The sequence below is a fragment of the Rissa tridactyla genome, chromosome 5, assembly GCF_028500815.1.
Source record: "Rissa tridactyla isolate bRisTri1 chromosome 5, bRisTri1.patW.cur.20221130, whole genome shotgun sequence".
NCBI lineage: Eukaryota > Metazoa > Chordata > Aves > Charadriiformes > Laridae > Rissa > Rissa tridactyla.
The window spans coordinates 34,394,993-34,417,262 of NC_071470.1; the positions used below are offsets into that span (position 1 = coordinate 34,394,993).

Genomic DNA, 22,270 nt, shown 5'->3' on the forward strand with positions numbered 1-22,270 from the left:
TCACTTTTATAGAACACTTACAACATGTCTTGTAATAACATCTTTCATGGTGGGAAAGAAGAAAAGATGTGTTACAACCATATGGCATATGAAGTCTAAGAAGAAAGTTTAATAAAGGGTTGCTACAAGGCTGTGGTTCAGACTTTATCTGATATTTAGTGTAAGGCTCCTAAACACATTGCAATGGCAAACTTAACTCATCTCGCTTACAATACACTTAAGCTTTTAAACCAAAAGGGCAGGCACCATGTCAGAATTTATGCTCCTCAGTATTAATTAGGTCCATACTCAAACCAGCAGTGAGACTTCAGCCTTGACTATAGCTTGAGAGCACTTCATTCTTTATCTATAATAATAATAATAATAATAATAATAATAATAATAATAATAATAATAAAGTATCTTTGCTTTGATGAAATGTTTTCAGTCACCTTCAAGATTTTTAATGAACTCTATAAAGCAGAATCTGAATCACAGCTCTTTTGGGAAGAACTTTGGGGGCAGTAGTCTTTATGTAGTTAAAAGCTCCTCCTATGCAGTCTGTGGCTCTGTCATACTCAGAGCTACAGCTTGCACAGCAAGTAGGTCTGTAAGGGAATTTTCCCTTAAAATTTTCATTGAGGGAAATTAGCAAGCCCTGAGGTTTTTTCAATGTAAAAAATGAAAATCAAAACTCCTTATTTTGCACTTTTTTCCCCACCACAAGAAGCAACAACAAGCCCGTGACAGTAAATTAACAACCTTCCCAAATTCCTGCTTTTAAAAGAGTGAAAAGCCACTGCCGTTTCCACACACCTGCTGTCCCAATGGCAGCCCCTGCTGCACGGCCGGCCACCTCCGAGAGGAGGACAGGGCTCGTGGTGAAGCACCCACCAGAGCCCTGGTGGTTGTTCCAGTTCAGTTGCCCACGTGTGAAGAAGGGAGGGGGAAATCTCAGAGAGGATCCCTTGTGTGGCTGCACTCTCCAGTTTAGTACTGAGATGCCAGAAAATCTCCTTTTTTTGGGGGTGTCAGGGTGAAACTCTGCTGCCCTCAGGCCCCCTGGGTGGTGGTGGGGGGGGGCTGCCACCCCTCCCCTCAGGACCTGGCGCTGCCTCAGAGCGGTGGAACATGGCGGAGGGAGACCTGTAGGCCTCACCCCAAGGGGCGGCAAGGAGGGTTGGCATCTGCTTCAGCCGCCTGCTCCCTGCCAGACCCTCCTGCCCCTCCGCCCCATGGCCGTCCCAGTCTTTTGCAACGTCTGTTTCTGTGAGCCCCACAAGCCCACCCCACGGTTCAGCCTGACAAGCTGCGGCCATGTAATCTGTGAGATCTGCCTCCAGAAAGGTAATGGCTGCTTGCAGGCACAAGCAGCTTGGCCTTCTGCTTCAGTGAGGCAGGCACTGTCAGTGTGCACACATTTGCCTTAACTGTTAGCATTTCTGACTCACTCTGTGGAAAAAAGAAAGGCCTGAGCTTTCCTTTTAGTCAGCCTAATGTTATTGATAAACCTTTTCAATTCTTGCTATTGATTTTCTTTAAATAATAAAACCACCTGTGTCTGTCTCCAGAAGAATCTGGCTGGGGCAATATGGCTTTGAGAACAAGCCTTGGATACAGAAAACTGGTGGCTCCAATAGAAGTTGAATCTGGATGTTTACGATCCATGATTGCATTGTAAAACAAAATAAGATGGCATTCTGTTCTGTCTAATTTTGGAAATAGCATACTTTTTTTTTAGTGAAAGAGCAATTTTCAAAACATGGGATTTGTTTAGGGCAGGTTTTGCTAATGGTCTTAAGATATTTTGAATCTCAGTATTGTCACTGAAACACTAGAACATTTTCAGCAGCATTAGGAGGATTGGAGGTGATGTTTTAAAACATTGTTCTTGTATGTTGTATGCAGTTCCTGAGTCATATTCTGGGACTGCTGTTATGTGCTTAGAGGAAGATCTGTGGAAAAGACAGTGCAATAAGGAAGTTGCTTTTCAAAAGAAAAAAATAGCAAACAAATATCAATGTTTTCCCCTTTGAGGTCATGCTAAATGACTTGGTTTTTGTAAAGGCACACAGAATAAATGATCAACCTGTATTTCAGAATTAAAAGCTTTTGACTAAAAGTTTTCACAGGGTTGCTGTTGAGGAAAGAGGATGATAAAATGCAGCCTCTAAACAGAATTTACAGGCTCCTAGAACCTGAACAACAGCTTTCCTTTCTGCTTTTAATATTGTTTGGCAAAAAAAACCCTGAGACATTATATATTTTTCTGCTGTTAATTCAATAATAGTCATAATAGTCATTAAACCTGATATTAGGTTTAAAATATATTTACTCTTTATTAGTAATAATACTCTATTTATAAACATTGATCCTTAGAATCCTTAGAAAGGAAACAGCTAGCAAAATTATCAATTATAAATGTTATAGTCATATGTATTTACTAGAAATATTCACTAATATGTTTGCAAGTAATCAAAGACACATTTTAAAAAATGATAAAGGGATGTGATGAATTTTTCACTGGGAAAATTCACAAGGAAAAATTATTAATTCTTTGAAGTTAAGGTTTCATGTATTTTATCAAGAGCCAGACTGGGCCCCAATCTAAAAAGTCATATATCTGGTCGACTCTAACTCATTAGTGCACTTAAGCATACATTTAATTAAACCAGGCAAGTAGTCCTATTTAAATCAAAGGAACTAAAAGTCACCTGCATTCAGTGACACTAATGATATTCATAAAATCATTTACATGAATGCTTATTTGCAGGAGTTATACCTGATGACATTCACAGACATTTTCCCTGTGCAACTGTGTGTAATGGTTATAGAAGCAAATTCTTTATTCATGTTTATTTGCGTTTCTTGTATAACCTTCAGATTCCTTCCACAAGCTCCAAACAGAGGTGTAGGCACAAAATTCTATTAAAAATGTATTTGGTATCTATTGAGTTTCATGTATACTTTAAATGTGTCTTTACCTTACAGGCAAAAAAGATGAATGTTTGATCTGTAGAACTCCTTGTCGTACATTATTCCTTTCAAAACAGGTAAATGAAGCTTTAGTATTGTTGTATTACATTAATCTGTAGTTTGCTTAACATCTAAATTATCTACATTACAAAACACTTCTCTCTTGTTTGCCAACTGTGACATGAATATTTACTGAAGATAGGTTGGTATACTTAGATGCTTATGTAATATACAGCTTTTAGTTTTATGGATTTCTTCAAATAAAAGCCTACAGAGACTCTTTAGGTTTTCATATTCTGCTAAATCACTCCAACCTTTTCAAGAAACATGACTGCTACTGTGTAGCATCAGTGACTACTTTCAAAATGTGGAAAAATGTTTATTGACTTTGGCATTTGTACATCAGAAAAAGTGGACTGTAATGAATTATTTCATGTAATGGACTGAATCGAAAATCTGCATGGTGACGCATCAGTGTTTTCAAGTGTATTGGGTTTATTTCCCTGTTTTCTCTGAAGCTTAACTATTTTCCTCATGGCCCTGTGATTAAGAGAGGATCTGAAGTACTGTTGGGAATTCTTGGTATTCACTAGAGAATGAATAACTTTTAATTCCCTTTCTTGAGAAATCATTATAAAGATTTAATTTTCCCATTTCTCCCAGGAACCTTCTTCTCCTTAGCTGATTTTATAAATGGGTTGTGAAAACATTTACATTTTCCTAGACTGATGCCTACCTACAAGACAAGCCTGCCTTACAATGATAGAAGAAAAATACTGAAAGTATTCAATACAGCTAACGCATCAAGTCCTACAAGGCTTTAAGGGAATCATGTATATGAAACAGAGGACAATTTGTAACTAACTCTGAAGCGGTGACCTTGAAGGAGGGCATGATTTCTCTAGATATGTTTAAAACTCAGCTGATGTATCTCTAAATACAGAAATCGCTACATCTACATACTGTATATAAAAAAGTAAAAAAACTGTTACACTATATATCATATTTGTAAACATGGAATCTTGGAGAACTGAAACAGAGTGAAGAAGACAATGCTACCAAAAATAAAAATTTACAACAAACCAACAGAATGTGAACATAATACAAAGGAACAATGCACACAGTAATCAAAGAAAAAAATCCAAAAGCACCTCATAAAACTTCTAAAGGAAGTATTTTAATAAGCTTTCAATATCAGCCTACCCTGGCCGCAAGTTTTGTTATTAACTTCAGTCACATAATAATTTGGGTTGTCAGGGACCTCTGAAGGTCATCTTGTCCAACAACTTGCTCAAAACAAAGCTAATTTTGAAGGTAGATCAGTCTTAAATTGCAGCATTTCAATAGAACTTGGTAATTTGCTACGAAAATACTGAAGGAGTGCAATGACTGGGATACTAACAAAAATATTAGATGTTTCATTAGAACCTGCCACTGCTCTGGAGGCCTGGAAGGAAGCAAATTACCATATTCTTTAAAAAAAAAAACCTTAATGTTGATTGCTTTGCCTTGATTAAGAACAGATAAAATGATTGGAATGATAATTAAAGATGCATATGAAAAAGTCAAGGCTCTATAATTCAGGGACCTGAGTAGAAATATACCTGGTAACCTTTATGAGCTTGCTGCTATGGAAGAATTCCCAATGAGTAGGAGGTCCTATAAATGTGTTAAAACTCCTCATTAAATTGCATATTGGGGCAATCAACATCTACACATTAAATATTCTCGTTTTTACAGTAATGCATGCTTGTCACCTTTGTATCTTCCTTCTATGTCGCACACTCCCCACTTGCTTTTTCCCAGAGGATCGTTAAGTGCTATGATAAATCAGAATCTCACTGTTCATTATTTCAGAATATCACGTTAACATCTGCTACTCCTCCATGCAACAGATAAAATATAAACAGTGTTCCACAAACCTTTATTTTAAAGAGCAACAAACCTGGTGGGTTTTTATTTTTCTCAGATCTGATAGGTTCTTAAAACTTTGTTAGGACCCTAAATAGGTTTCCAGATCTTGCCTCCAATGAATAAATTTTAAGGATGTCAAATGTTTTTTTAAGAATACATTACTTTTTCTAGATGATTGTCTTGTTTGTATTCTCTTTACTTAAAAACTGTGGAGAGACTAGACTGTGCTGTCTATCTGCTTTTCTCTTTCTCGGTCTGCCAGTTCACCCTGTGGAAATTTTTGAACGCTTTGGCTAATGTCAACAAAATTCAAAAAAGCAGAGGAAGTTTCAAATGCAAGTAATTTCCTCCGGTGAGCTCTATAAAAATTAGTAGATGGGGAAAGCAAGGAAAAGCATGTTAGTTCCCCTGGTGAGAGAAGTGCAAGTACAGCTCTTCAATATACAGAAGTGCATTTGCCAGCCACGTGCACAGTTCTACAGTAACCAAACAGTGCATCTTTGTTCAGCTGAATTGCTGTGCAGGACATCGAAGTACCTGATGTCAGAATATGGGGAACAAAAGATATCAACCTGTTGCAAATCCAGGTTGTTGATTTAGCTCTTCACATGATTATTTTTCATACATATGAGACTCAATTCTCTTATTGCTAAAATATGTATAATTATAAGCACATGTTGAAAATAAGTTTGGCAAATGCAGCTGTTATTTAGTCTTGGATATTTGACTATACTAGTGTTATACAATTTTTGGAGCAGGTAAAAATATTGTCTCTCTATATGTTTGTGAATTTCCAAATGGATGAAAGTCTAATTCTTTTTGATTGCAATGCAATATTTTTAATTTAAGCGATAGCACTTATCTTTCTATTTTCTTAGTAACCTAGAAGACTTGCTTCATTCACAGGTGTCCTACTTGTATTTCTTTCAATAATTCACCTTTCTTTAATTTTTCAATTTTTTAAACTTTTTTGAGATTCTTTAGTACTTCTGGGATTAATTTATGTTTTGCCTGAAACAGTTTCAATTTTTTTGATTGGATTTTGGAAGGTGGTTCCTTACATGAAGAATGCCTTTTTTCTGGGACAATCTTCTTTTATTGTCTAAATGTGTTGGGATTGTTTTTGCTTTTTTATTCAACTTTCAGCTAGACATAAACCTACCTTCTTTGTAATTATATTATATTCTAATTATACAATTGCAATATGTGAAAGAGAACCTTACAGTTTACAGTTTACAGGTAGATGTGGGGTTTTTTTATCGAAATGTGATCATTGTTAGTTCTTAGTAATATAGCTATTTTAACTTAGTACTGTAACTAGAGTAACTATTTTGGGGTTGTATTTTGTTTGTTTTTCTTATTAATAAATTAGGAATACATGTAGTCTGGATTAAAGTAGCACTGAACTAAATTGTAGTCTGGATTGAAGTAACACTGAACTAAGTTATCTACATTGATTTGTAGATTTGGATAGGTGTCCAAATGTTACTATCATTCCGAAATTCACTTTATATTTTGTAGCATTTCTTTCTCACTATAGAAAACATATTCTTGAATTAAAATGGTAGCTTAGGTACAGAGCATTTACTCAGCAATTTCTAAAAACACAGATGGCTGTTTGTGAGGCCACATCATGATCTCTGATTAAAATACTTGAAACATTCAACTAGCATTTTGGGGCCTTTTTATTAAGCATTCTGCTGCCCAACAGGCAGGAGAGATAAAGGGAACCCAGTCAGCATTGGAACCCTTCTGAAAAAGGAATTTGAAACAAAACTGTTTATGTGGTGCATCCATGTGTCTGGGCATGGTGAGAACCAAAAAGCCCGGAAAGGGACTGCCAGAAACCTGGCTGTTGGTCTGAAGGTAATGCCTCTTCCAGGGGACCACAACATCTTCCTTGAATGTCCTCTGGAAATTTTTATTGTCTTAGTTACAGTAAGTATATATGTGTGTAATATATTTAAACAAAAGCACAAAGCCTTTCAGATGGTTATAAGGGCATTAAATAAAACTGGGCTTGTTTTCAATTTCTGTATCATCCTACTCTTGATCTATCCATTTTTTATTTGTATACACCAATCAATTTAAGGAACACTTGACAAAATGCTTTATTTAATACAGCTTGCAAATGAAAATGCTAACATTGGTATACTTTCTTTTCTTGGTAGACAAATCCTGATATTCAATCACTGTTCATGGGAATAGATACGTTATGCAAGAAATATTCAAAAGAAATAACACAGGTGAATCTGCCTTATAACTTTTTAACTCTATAAAATAATCAGCAATTTGAACTGATTTTTTATATAAATGGGAAAAATATATGAGTGAATGCTTGAAAATGAATGTATGCCCGTTACGATCTTTACTTCCTTAGTTCCACAGTTTCAAAGTTCTTAAGAAAGCATAAATTATTCATCACGGTCACTGTTCATGTTTTCAAACTCTCTCCAAGGACCACTAGTCTAGTTATTTTAATGATGTAAAATCACTTTCAATGCCATACAATGAAAAATTAGATCTGCCAGAACCTTAAACCTGCCCAGACAGTGTGCCCTAATTATAGCAATAAAAAGTTACACAGTGAAAACCTGAGCTGGCTAAAGCCCTGAGCTGAATGCGCTCACTCTCTCTCTCTTTTTTTTTCTTTTTTTTTTTTTTTAAATCGAAGCAAGCAAGTTACCAAAGATCCCTGATCTCAAAGGTTAGGCATTATTAAAAATACGAACAGCCTAACTCCTAAAAAGTAACAAAAAAACCCCCACACCAAACCAAAACAGGTCTGCTTTTTTCAGAGAGATGCAATAAAGGATTTCAAGGTAAATTTCCTCCCTGCCTTCTGTAAACTCCAGGCAGGATGCCTTCCTTCAGGCTTAGTTTCCAGTCCAGAGCTTTAGTGGCTGACTGGATTAAATGAATATATATAAATTCCCATTGCCTCCTCATTTTTTGCATGTCTTCAGCTTGGACTGAAGAGATATATATCTATATATCTATATCAGACTCAGGATATAGTAACATACATTTGGGACTTCTCCTTGTCCCTCTAACTGAGCATTCAGTGGCAGTTTCAACCACTCCAGGTTGAACTGTATTAGTTCATTCTCCCTCAACCCACCTGCAACCTTCATTCTCACCTCCCTTGGGCTGGTATTTGTTTGATGCTGTGGTGAGCTTGCTTATCCAGCAGAAAAGTAACCCAGGGGAGATCACCTGCTCTCTTCAATGGGGATTATGGATTCACATTTGCTCTTCTCTATGCTTCACAAACTACTCCAAAGCTGAGCGTAGTCTCTTGCCTCAGCACTCTTCCTCCTGAGATGCATAGGTGACACAAGGTAAACAAGAAGTCATCCTGTCCTTCCATAGACACTTTATAAGAGTACGTATGATGATCAGCAATTATTCTGTAAACTGAACAAATCCAGACAGCTATACCACCAATCAAACATGAATACAAACTTCTGCAATGTCACAACATAGCATAGAATCATAGCATGGTTTGGGTTGGAAGGGAGCTTAAAGATCATCTAGTTCCAACTCCCCTGCCATGGGCAGGGACACTTCCCACTAGACCAGGCTGCTCAGAGCCCCATCCAGCCTGGCCTTGTGTCAAAGAAAGGAAAAAGAGGACATGATCTCAAAAGACTAAGGTGGGTTTTCTGCAGCCTGAGATAACCTATAGGAAACATATTGAAGTGTAATTAAGGCATTAAGGTATCTTCAGAACTTCTACCAGCATCAAAAGACATAAGAGCAGTTTGTGCTCTGTTAGGGCAAAAGTTTATCTAATCTAATATCCTGTGACAGCAGTGGGTGCTTTCCTAAGGCTGGCATGTAGTTATATGTCTTCAGTACAGCCTCCTTGCTTTCAACAGTTTGTGGCACTGGGATTTCTCAAGGTGGGGCCTTTGCATTTAAAAGCCTTTGGTGGATATTTTTTCCCAAGTAATTGTCAAGTTGTTTTCTGAATATTCAGCATCTGTCACATACTATAGAAAGGAGGTCCACAGGTTATACACTGTGTGATGATGATTTCCTTTTTCAGGTTTTAACCTGCTACATGCTAGTTTCATTTGGTAGTCTTGAATCCCATTCTAGAGGAAAAAGTAACCATTCCCATGCACTCCTCTGCTAATCATTAGTTTTAGACTGCTAAGACATCCCTTCTTCAACTGTCTTTATTTCAGCCATTAAGACTCATTCTCTATGTGGTCATTCTTTTACTGAAGCTCTTACATACCTCTGATTAGTCTGATTAATCTTAACTATTTCCAGACCTACTATATCCTTTCTTAGATGTTAAGCAGACTCAGGATATAGTAACATATATTTTTTAAAGTGGAATAACGATGTTCCATATTCTATTGCTATTTTAGCCACTTCTAAGATCTGATTTACTTTTTTTGACTGATACTGAGCACCGAATTGACATTTTCACAGATTTCTGCTTTATAGAGCCAAGACCTCATTTCTAGGTGGTGGGAGGCAGCTCAGAGCCATTACTTTCTGAGTGGCTGTTTCTTCCATCAGATCAGACACTTCTGATCCTTAGATGTGTATCCAATGGGAACCTCCCAGGGTCTTCTACAGTGAATAAAAATTAACCATTTCAGTTAGATACTCCGCTATGGATTTATCTTCTCTGACTGTTTCTTCTTGGTTCTTCTTCTTCTTCTTCTTCTTCTTCTTCTTCTTCTCTATCCCCACCATTTTCTGTCAGTTTTCCTACACGTAAGAAAAAAGATTTATTCGTAAGTTATTGCCTGTTGTAATTTATTCTTCAAGCTCTTGTCTTGCCCACCTTGTATGTTTTTACTTTTAACCTGTCATGGTTTATGATCCTCATTTGGACACACGAAGTGCTTACACACCACAAGACAGTGTGTCTAACAATTATTTTTTAATTAACGGGATATTTTTACAAGGCAAGTTATAATTGCCAGTAAGACACATTACTTTTTATGTTGCCATTAATTTTATGTGTTTGCTTAGCACTAATGAATAAGAAACACTGCAGCTAAACTGGTTTTCCAATGTCTTCGCCTTGTTATTGAACGTAGTGTTAAAATATAAATTCAGTGAAATAAATCTACCAACACTAGCGTAGGTCATACTAGATTAAATAAACTTTATAAGACTATCAGTGATAATAGCTTCAAATGTTTTGTTGGACAGGATTTAAAGAAGATATATTAAATACTTACTAAAATAGAGAAAAAAATGTAATGCTGTGAAGTAGATCTTTTCCACCAATTTTTGGTGAGGTTGCATAAATGTAATTAGATGAAGCTTAATATAAGTCTATCTATTTTTAGGTTTCAGGATTTCAAGAAAAACATCGTAAACATTTATTAGCATACCACAGACAAAAGGTAACTCTAATTGTGATTTTCTTATTTTTGTTGCTTATGCTTGCCTTGTTATTTTGGTTTATTTTTTGAAAATATATTCACCTTTTAGTGGAATACTTAGAATAATTTATCAGGATTACCTTATTTCTGTCACTATAAATACCAGCTTTTAATTGTTTAAAATCTGTGAGGACTTTATTAATTATGGTTACTATTATTTAATAAAACAGATTTTAGTTGTGGGGTGACTGAGAATCAATGGAGAGCCAAAGGACAGGGAGAGGAGAAACCAATTCACTGTACGGAGGAAAAAATGGAAAAGGTGGTGAGAGATTGGTACTCAGATGATAAACCTAGAGGAAAAGAAGACTAGGGCTGACCAACTGAATGAGAAGCTTGAGCAAGGGAGAACAAGACTAAGGCTAGTACCCTGAATTAGGGAATGCTCAATAGGAAGACAAATCAAATTAATTATTCTGTTCAGAACAGGTACTGAATTTGTGACTATGCCTTTTCCTCTGTAGGTTAGAAAGAAAATGACTTTTTAATTTCTCAGCTACTTATAAATATTTGATAGAATAGTTGGCTGTTTCATTCATTTCTAAGGACATGTCCAGGTATATTACTTAAAGCTACTTGGCAATACTGGTGAACCAACCCATCAGTAGGTGTCCTGTGTATGAAATCAGAGGCAAACTCATACAGCTGGCCAACTGGCCATTTAGTGGGTGAGGAGAGCATCTGATATGGTTCTCATGGATGGAACAGCTTGGAAATTTAAGGGCTTTGTGGCTCATTCTCCCCTGTTTTCCATTACTGCATTTTGGGATCAGAGCTAGTGTACTGTGTAGTAGGTAGTTCTTTCAAGGTCCTGTCCTTCTGCTTTCAAAGCCAGGCCATGGAGGAATCCTGATTTTATGCCCTCTTTTAATCTATTGTACTGATTCTGGGTGGTAAAACTGAAACCTGTAGGCAAAGTAAAATAAAGCTCTTAACAGAATTTTTCATAAATAGAAATGTTATCTCCAAAGAATCTGTGCAGAGCTTTGATACTTTTTGATGGTAAGTTTCTAAGTTATTTACTCTTAAGATATTCATACTGTAAAGTACTCAAGGATGCAGCTTCACCTAAGGAAGGTGTTTAGGTGACAGTACAGAAACAGCTGAAGTTATAGCTGGTTGCTATTTCAATGCCACACTTTTGGGTGTTTTTCTTGTTCTTTTGTCCATTGTATTTCTATGTTAGTATTTTAAAACTGCTTGCATTGGATCAGGGTCAGAAGAGGTTGGTTGTCTTAAACACCCTATGTGCAGCTATGGCTAGAACTGGTGAGTCTGTTTTGGTGGAGAAATGGTTTGACAGTGAGGCTGAGATGAGCAAGGAAGAGAGGAGTTTGCCTGTGCAATGATATACCCATCTCCTTCCTGTGAGTTTCAGTTAGCCATGCTCCCTCTTTCAGGGCTACTGGGAGGGAGTCTGGAGGAGCTGGGGAAGGCTAGATCGCAGCTGGCAGAGGCACACAGGATGAGAGTGGGAGTAGATGCTCACACTCAGGGTTATAATCTCTGTCTGAGTCTTCCTGCCCCTGGCTTTGAGATGAAGGTGAGTGGAAACAGGATGGAGCAAGAATGATTCACAGTAAAAACAGTCTGGCAAATGGCAATGACCCCCGGGGAGATGAGGAAGCACAAATCTACCCTTTCACACAAGTGCTTCTTCCTGCCACCTTCCACTTTGAAGGTCTTGGCCTTTGGGAAAGGTGAAGTACTGCATAAGGAAATTGACAACCAGGTTTTCATGCTTGGCTGTCTTGTTTGTTGTCCCCTTTCATACTATATCTGGTATGTCATCCTTGTCACTGTCAACCAACAGCTCTAATGACCTAGGTAGAAGCATCTATGTTGCTGTTTATGTGAGTTGTATGGATACTGGAGATGGTGTGGGCACTTGATGTCAGTATTTCTGGCAAGTCTAGACCCCATGTTGTTCTAGGACCCAAAGATATTGAAAACTAAATAGTTATTCACCTTCTTTAAGACATACTGGCCTTAAAATGTTCCAGTCTTACAGAGTGACAGGGTAAAGTACATTGTTCCTGACATCTCTGCTGGTCACTTTCTTAATCAAACCTAGCTGTCATCAGGAAAAAGAAAAAGGAAAAATACAAAAATCAGGTCTTATGTAAGTTAGATTTTTTCTTTAATCTGTTTTGCAGAGTTTCACGCCTCCCACAAACAATATGATTTTATAAAGGTGTATCAGATAATGTTATTAAAGAATTCAAATAATATTGTGAGGAGAAGCATGAAAAGTTAACAAGCAAATTCATAACTTGCTTCAAAGCAAAGCATGAATAGTGTGAAGTAGTGAAGAACTGAGGTCACACAGTGGAAATTAAGGATAAAATACAGATGCAGTATTGAGGCTATCTAGTAGGTTTTTACATCCTCCATAAAATATAATGTATGATCATGTAATAAAAGACTGTAAAAAAAAATACATATACTAGGGAGCTCACCTAATGTTCTTGACCTTAGTGTTCTTCAGTTTTGCAAGCTCATAAGATACTTCAATGGAGGTATTTTTTGTTGTGTCTATAAAGGAATAGGAAATACTTTTCACATAAGCTTATTACAAATAGATACCCCAAAGAACTGAATAAATTTTGAATCGTAAATGAGAAATATGGGAACATGGTATTTGGTATTTTGTAAAGTTATTGGTATCTTTTCCGGATAATTCCATATGAAATGCAACATAACTTTTATATCAGATATTGAAAAGAAGAAGAAAAATAAAAGCACACTATTTACACTATTTTTAAGCACTTTTCTTAGTGTTCATTTACCCAATATTACCAACACACTTCTTAACAAAAGGTAATCAAAGTAAGTCTGTAACTGCCAAAAAGAATCATAACTTTTCCAGACTGACTGTTCAATGGATCCATATAACAGCTATAGTTTTGCCCCAGTAAATCTGGAATAGCAATGATATCTAAGATTATAACCCATAGAAAACAGCCTTTCAACACTTTAGATTACTTGTTGTATGAAAATTAAATTGTATATCCCACAAATAGATTTTGTTTAAATCTTTGATTATCTCACAGACAGTAAAGTTGGAGGAATCTCTCAAGAAAGTAACACAACAAATGCATCAGATGCAACGGTAAGAAGTTTAATGCAGAAAAAGTAAATGAGAAATAGTCTCTGTAATCAGACAACAGTAAGTTCAATTGATAAAACAATAAAAAATCATGCTTTCTTTGCCTTTCTCATATATTGTGCTGTATAAATAGAAGAAGCATATTTTTAAGAAATAAATGAACACTGATTTCTGTCATCTGGTCCATTTTCTTTACATTAATCAAGCCTGTCAGGAAGGAATCCCTTTATCTTTAGATTCAAGTCAATAGTTACTCTGAAAATGAACTTTTAGCAATGTATTTTTTGGGATGAAGTAAACATCATATAGATTTCGGTTTTAATTTTTTTCTTTGCATTTACATGTACGTGTTTGTTTTTTTTTCAATGGGCTTTCCAGCATCAGCCTGGGATGTACTAAGATATCTTTCCTAGTATCTAGTCCATTAACAAAATTACCAGAGTTTTGTAAAATGATTCTCATCTCTGTGTTTCTAGTAAAAATCAACTTCTTGGCTCAAATTAGTCTTTTTTCACAAACATATCAAACAGATAGGCAAGAGGTAGCTCATTGTTATCCTCCTGCTTATTGACTGATACATCTTAATCTTTTCATCCCTAAGTGCACTTTGCGGTATTACTTTTCATTTCATTAAATTTTATTTCAATAATTTGTTTGAAAAGATCACACTTTTTAAATCGTTATGTAGTTCTCAATATTGATGTAACTTCTACCTTGAGAACTTTCTGTCTTCAGATTTCACAAGCTACGGACTATCCTTGAGTCATTAAGGAATATATTAAACAGGATCAGTAGCAAAAATAAACTGAAGAGGACATCTCTAATAACATTTGTGCAGTCTCTTGATGCTTTTTTGTTGTTATTTCCCTTTTAATATTCTCTTATCTCTGCTTTAAAGTCCATGTGGCCTATACGGCACTCTAATGTTAAAATTGAATTAACACAGAAAACTGTATTATCTTACTACTGTTTAAAAAAAATCTGCTTACCAGAACATAAAACAAAACAAACCCAAAGATATTAGGTTGATCTACAGTGATCCACCTATGGTGAGATTATTACATTTTCCATATCACCTTTGTTTCCGTGTGCTATTTTATTCTTCCCAGTTTCTAAGATTTCAAGAACTACTGGGAAAAAAACCTAACAGGCTTGATCTGCTTTTCCCTTTCAGTGAATGCAGCTATTAAGAGTATTTAGCGTATAGTTACAGTGTACTACTCCCTATAGATCCATCTTCTTGAGAGAAGCCCTTCATGAATGCCACTTTACAAATACCAGTGATCAAGAATGCTGAAATCTCCTTAATAAGACAGTTCATGAAGCCAGCAATATAATTGCAGAATGTTGTTGATCTTTTATTGCTTTTCTGTGTTTTTTCAGTATAGACTTTCTTTTGACTTTGACATGCACATAATACTGTATTGTGCTCTTTTATGGTTCTTGGTGTAATGTAACTGAGAGAAAAACAATATGTAGGAAACTAGGTATGTGGTGGATTATTATAGTTTATATATTTCTATCCACTGCCTCCTTTTCTTTGTCTGCATCTCAAATAAGTAACATCTTGGTTGTACCAAATACAGGATTCTTACCGAATTTCAGTTTTTTCAGAGTTCTACCCAGAGAGAGTGACCTAGGTCTTCTCCTTGCATGCCCAGTAGACATATTCCTCCTATTTAAGGTCATTGGCAAAGGTATCAGTTTTACATAGCTGTTGGTGAATAGTATTAATGTGCCAACATTTCTTTTGATAACTAAATTTTTTAAAGTTCAGGAAATGTATACATTGAAATGAAGATTTTTGGTCAACTATAGTTAATAATTGTACTTTAACATCAGTTGTTCCATAAAGTACTTTGCCATAATGTTATCCTAAATTGATATTGTTGGGCATGTAATGACTGATACAGACATTATGAGAAGTTAATAGCTTCTCAAATAGATTGTTATTTTGCTTCATGGCAAATAGTATCATGTTAAAACCAGCTATTTGTGGATAAAATGCTTTGATCTTGTGCTTTATTGACCAGTCAGACAAATGAACAAACCAAATCAGCTTTCAATTTATATCTGTTCTTTCTTCTGTTTCCCCTTTAGTATGAAACCACCTGAACAAACTACACAAATACCATTTTCCAGTACAAGTAGAAATCCACTTTCCAGTAAGAAGTGTTGGTTTAAGATACTAACTATGGAATACATATCACTGGATATAGCTATGTTCTAATATTAAATTTATTAATGACTTTAGTTCCTTCAAGACAACTGAATGGTTATTCTTCATGTTCTCTTCATCCTGCTCATCCTTCCACTTCTGAAATGTAGGTACAAATTTGTTAATTGTCAATGAAAATCTTAACAGTGACGACATGCTGATATTTTATACACAAAGCCTTTTTTTAGTAGATATTTTACACACAACGCCATTTTTTGGTAGTAAGTTTAAAATAAGTATATTTTCAGTTTTTTTTCTTTTTTTTTTTTTTGCAAACAGTGTAAGTAAGAAAGAACTGTGCAGGGTCTTATCTGTCCAAGTGTACATAATAACTACTTATATAGATTGCCTTTGTACTTACTGGAAAAAATTCTAAGGCATGACACACCTTATTCTAGAGACTTTCTGGATAGATAGATAGATTGATTAATTAGTGAGGAACTCTTCCCATTGACTGTAGGGAAAAACTAAATGACTTGAGCAGACACCTATACGTATATCATAGTTGTCTAAAGTCAGATGGGATGAACTCCAGTGAGGCTCATTAAATTTTAAATAAGTTGAACATACAGCTTGCTCAAGCTAAATGATTTTTATACCTGTGACTGTGACTTTATTTTTTTTTAAATAAAATTTCAGAATGCCCTTGTCGTGGAGACAAGTGACAAGTATATAAATCTGCATATTTATTCTGAGTTAAATACAAGACTAACAATGCTAGTCATAAAATAATTTTCTCTGTAAATGTCTAAACCAAAGCTCAGAATCAATCAATAGATTTTTCTTACTGAAAGATGGTTTTGGAACAAGTCCTAAATACTTATACGTGTTATGCGTGATATATTATGCTTTTCCATTATTAGTCAAATTTAACATGAGAATATATCGTAATTTTAGTCTTTATAATGAATGTATTATTATTACAATGTCATAATTATTTTGACTTTTATTGTAAGAATGGAGTCAATGGAGATTGATTCTGTACCTTCACCAATGAGGAAAGTAAGTGGGTTTTTTTTGTATATGTGTTTATATATATATAATGTATAGATAAATATATATGATTTTGATTTCTTCCGCTCTGCTAATACTGCAAAAAACTGGATATCCCACACACACTTCAAAACAATTCTTATGTACATGCTTTTTTCAGCTATGCTTGATGATTAGTAGAAGTCAGATGCTCCCCAAAAGGGAACCAAAAGAAAATAAATCACAACGTTGATTTCTGGAATTATACTCTCCACATGCCATATACAGGCTTTTAAACCTCTGATGGTAAATTAAATGGCACATTCTTGAAATCTCAGCATGTTATAAAAAATATTGTTACTATTTCAAAAATAAATGTTGCTAATGCATGAAACTGAGAGCTGCAATTGAATTTAAGTTCTAATATATTAAGGAATGGAAATATATGTAAGATTTCCACCTTCACCAGACCTCAGGTAGGTGTCTGCAGTGCAGATCTATGCTAGCATCTTAGGTTTCCTTTATAACCTAAGGATTCCTAATATCCATAGGTATAACCTATAGATTAGTATGTGTGATTCATCTCATTCTGAAGGACACTTATTGGTCTCATTCCTGTTTCTCTTCCTTGACCATAAAAAGAATTTCAGGGGATAAGGCTGGATGTAAATGCTGTAATTGCAGAGTTACAAGAGGTGGACCACTTGGCACTCTTGACTTCACATCACACTGTTTCTCAAAACATTCCTGAAATTTCATTTGTGATAGATAAGAGGGGTTTTTTTAGCCACAAATGAAGCCAGTCATTATCTTTCACCTTTCATAAACAATTTTGCTTGCTGCTTGACCCGGTGATCTTGCTTCTATGTTCAAGGGCATAAACATATGTATATTATCTTCATATGTAAAGAAAAAGCTAGGGTAGAAGCCAATGGTCAGAAAGCAGTGTTATAACCTGATATTTGAGTAGGGAATTGCAAGCTTTGAATGACATCTCTAAGATGAGAATGAAGGCAGAAGCTTTTCTCTACATTAGTATTCTGATTAGGAGAGGTAACATCCAGGAACAGATGGAATCTCAGCACAGAAAATTACTTATGTGTCCAATATTTTTATTATCTGAATGTGACAAAGAGGTCTTCTTGGGATAAAGCTAAAATACACATGCTTTTACCCCCCTGTAGATCTCTAAAAAATAGTAACTTAATTCTAAAATTTTGTGTTTTAGTGCTATAAACAAAACTGGCAGCAGAGAGCACCAGAAATCTGCAGACTTTATAAACCTAAAAAATGTAACACTGTTGCTTAAAATGCCTTAATATACTTATTGTCTTAATTATTTAAATGCCTTAACATACTTATTACACTGTAATTAATACCTTGCCATTCATTTAGCCTGATACACCAACTGGCCCAACAAGATTATCATTAATAACTCCACCACAAGATGGACGTATGGGTGAGTAAAAATAAAGTTTGTAACTGGGTAACATTTGTATTATATTAAGAGGATAAATAATTTAAAATTAGCAATTTACTGAGCAAACCTGGATTGTGTTGAGGTATAAGGAACTTATCATGTAGACATCAATCCAGCAGATGGGAAATGGCTATAAATGAAGAATGAAATCAGCTTTTCTAGTACTGACCTACTCTGTTCTGTGAATAATTACTTGTAATCAAAATGATTTTTGCCGAGCAATCATAGTCAACAGTTGCAAAGAAAGTACTGTAATGATGTATATGGTTGAATGAACAGGAATACTTGCAATATGTATTGTTGACCCTCTATTATCCTTCATAATGATACTTGTTTATAGTTACCAGAGATTAACATTGTCCGTAATGCCATATTAAAATCACATGATGAAAAAGGGGTAAACTAAAAGGAAGTTACAAAAGTATTTCATAACAAAAGTGAGGTAATTAAGTTGGGATCAATAATTTCTTTAGAAAGGGGATTTTTTTTTTCACCATATCATTGTGATAGGGTATAAGTCATTTTACCTGCCTGTACTTCCTTTTGTTCCTAGGCTGTTGCAGAGCTTGCGTAATACTCTAATGTAAATGAGAAAAGAATAACAGACTACTGAAATTAGTGCAGTCACCTTGAGTACTGTTTATTCATGAGGACTTTCCCAGAATTCCTAATGCTTTGCACATCTACCATTCATGTGTCCCATTATTGGTTTTACATTTGGTGTGTTTCTGGAACAGCCCAGGCAGTCTTTCAGATGACTTCAGCAGTTAATAGAATCCACCTCAAGCCACACAAGGAGCTTGTCTTGGGTTTTTACATGGTGTAAATGTCCCAAAGCAAAGGCAAATGCAATTGCAATACAATTGTAATGAAGGAGAAAAAAATGCTTCTTGTATGTTATGTCTGATTTATATGTTCAGATCCTTCCTAAATGTGTGCTTGCTTATAAATTTATGGATAACAAGATAGTGACAGTTGAGGTTAACTGGTTTTTATTGTGTCTAAAGATAAATAGATGTTTAATTAGATAGTAAAATTATGTGTAGAACAATTATGTGTTCAGCACTTTTCAGAATCGACCCATAAAGTTTTGCAGTGGACAAAGCTGAATGAATCAAAACCTACTTGCAAAAGTAAGGGCAAGTACACACAATGATTTTATGGTGCACTAAAGAAAGTTTCCTTCTCAGAGATGGAGGCGGCAAAAAAGAATAGCTGAAGAACTGGAGCACCTCAGCAGAGCTATCTTGATAGTCTAATGATAGTCTAATAAATAAGAGAAGGTGAAAGAAACCAACATATATGTTCAACTTGAAAAAGATTTGCAGGAATGGTACAATATGATGTTTTTGTGACAGCTAATCTCTATGTAGGTTTAATCTATTGAGACAAAGACAATTTTTCACCTTTACCCTCTGTTGGTGTATTGCTGAGGAATTTTGATAGCTTTCATTTTTGCGGGATCTTCCAGCAAGAGGTACTGGAAGACAACTTGTGCTTCAGCAAATGTCTTGTCTGTGCTAAATTGTAAAACCACATTATTAATTTTTTTGGGCTATTTCAATACTTTCTCAAGTGACACGGTGTCTTTATTTTGTCAGCCAGTTCCTTATCTTTCATTGTCTATTTTAATTGTGCACCATTTTAAATTCTTGAATAAACCAATCATGAATTTATCCCAAATAATGCAATTAAAGTACTAATATTTGCTTCCAAAGTTATCTCTTAAGTAAAATAGGTAATTCATGTTCTGTTTTCAAAAATTCGATTCTTACAGGTAGTGTATCCTACAGAAGTTCTCAGTCATCTGGAATAATGTCAGGTCAAAATAGTAGAGCAGGATCCACAAGGTAATTAAATATATTTTCAAGATGTTACTGTCTCTTATGACAGACTGAAGTTTCTGTTGTCTGGCCTTTATTAATCTGTAAGTTTAAAGGTTATATTATATGTCTGAAGAAATGTTATTGTGCAGGCTTGATATCACCTATATGAATGTGTGTGTTATTGATGGAATGTTTTATTTTGAAATCACTTTCTTCAAAAATGTGCAGAGATAATCTGAGCTCCTGTAGCTGTTGACATCTACAGTCATGGTACTTTTATACAGAGAGTAGTAATTTTATAGTAAGAAAGTACAACAACATGTCTGCTTTATAATTCTCCTCAAAATCAGAGATGACAACACAATATCTACACAAGAGCTATTCTCTGAATAACCTGAACATCTTCATGCAGCATGTACCATGTGTTTCAGGTTTTTCATTTAAACATTGAAAATGTCTCAAATGATGAGAATTTGTTCTGTCCTTCTGCTTTTTAAAATATGTAAAAATCCTAAAGAAGTAAAAATCTGCTAAGGAATATGTAGAGTATAATAATTTATAGCATTTTCTATAAAAAAATTAAAATATTAGCACTATGAAATTAATTTTCTAACTACAAAATTAAAATATTAGCACTATTTTCTATTTTAAAAAATAAAATATTAGCACTATGAATTGAAGTGTTTTGTACTATTGTACTCTTGTATTATGAAAGTAGCCTCAAATCATGTTCATGAATTAATTTCATTAACAGATCCACACCTATAAGACTACCACATACTGGTACACCATCATCTGGATCACAAAGTAATAGAAGGGGGTCATGGGCTACTTCTGATTTCAGAACACCTCAGTTGTATCCATTTACATCACCTTCCCCACAGTCATCTGTAACAAGACAGCCAATCACCATCTCTGGACTTCTGCAAAGACAACACTTAGGCAAGTATATTTTATAAAATAACAAAATTTAACACATAACATATACTTATTACTTATTTACTGGAGAACAGTAAATAAGAAATAAATTAAGCAATACAAAAGTGGTATTTCAAAATTGGAAGTAGGCTATGGGCAAAATATGAAAATTGTTGATGTTTATGATCAGTATTTTGCCCTAGTCTTCTGTGCAATAGAATATCTGCTGTGAAAATGCATTCTTGCTTCACCTAAGAATGGTATTTAGATCTGATAATGTCCATAATTGTTTTCTAGAAAAAACACCAATTCTACATAATGCAAAGCATATAATAACTTGGCAAAAACTAATCTTTCAACAAATCTCAAGTAAGGAGTAGAGAAAATAAAAACATGAATGGATCTTACAGATCTAGCTGTTTAGATGCCCACATAAATGTCCGCAAGTGACAGTGAAAAGGGAGATAGTCCAGGGTATTCTTTGTTGAGTGCAGCATAGAGAGCAGGCCTGCATAGAGAGCAGGCCAAAAGTAGGCAGGAATTGCACTGGGGCAGATTAATTAATAAAATCATAGAATCGTACAATCCTAGAGTCATAGAATCATAGAACAGCCCAGGTGGGAAGGCATCTTGAAAGATCACCTGGCCCAGCCTATGGGAAAGGGAGCCTAGATGAGATTATCTAGCACCCTGACCAATCACCTCTTGGAAACCTAATTCTTCATATTGCAGAGTTTACATCACAAGTGAAATCTTAGTTATTTACATTAAAAGGATAATTCAGCTATAAAGCATTTTTCAGTCCATACTAATAAATGTAACTTTTCTATTCCAAGAGTAATGCATCCCAAGCAGTTTTGAATTGATGAAACTTCATGAATCCAAAATAAAAATATTTTGGGAAATTCACTCGTACTCAAGTTATGAATGCTTATAGCTTGTGGAAGCTTACATAGTAATTGTTTTTCCTGTGAAATTTCTGGACAGTGATATAGCATGTGCAATAAGGCATGAACCTGATAGAATCTGTAAATAAAGTAGTAAAAATCAAAGTTAAAAAAAAAGACCTATATTGAACTTAAGTATTAGTTGTCTTTTAGCTATATGTTTACAAGTTAATTGCGGTTCATATGCAGAACAATGCTTTGGACCTTCGCTTGTGTAGCTGAAATTGGAATATGGCAAAAATGTTTTTATGGAAAGAGAAACCTACTTCTTTTATATAAATACAAAGGAGCATATTTATATTCATAAAAGGAGTTATACAAAAGTTCTCATCAAAATGTATGGATTTTATTTTTAGTTTTTAATAGTTTTTATTTTCTGTCTTCCTTGAATAAGTTCTCAAAATAATTTACATGAATAAAAATTTCCTTTAGTCTGACTAAATTTTTTTCCATTTGTACTTGTATTCTTATTCTAGGATCAACTAATTTTGGAGGACATTCAACAGAAAGATAA

General features: G+C 34.9%; 1 protein-coding gene across 1 annotated transcript; it reads left to right on the forward strand.

Annotated features, from left to right (window-relative positions):
- Positions 1-1,214: 1,214 nt before the first annotated feature.
- Positions 1,215-22,270, forward strand: RNF212 (ring finger protein 212). The gene is made up of 12 exons (XM_054204249.1): positions 1,215-1,326; positions 2,971-3,032; positions 7,041-7,115; positions 10,191-10,247; positions 13,340-13,398; positions 15,496-15,560; positions 15,650-15,719; positions 16,570-16,615; positions 17,981-18,044; positions 19,843-19,915; positions 20,646-20,833; positions 22,233-22,270. The coding sequence occupies exons 1-12, from the start codon at positions 1,215-1,217 to the stop codon at positions 22,268-22,270; spliced, it is 909 nt and encodes a 302-aa protein (XP_054060224.1).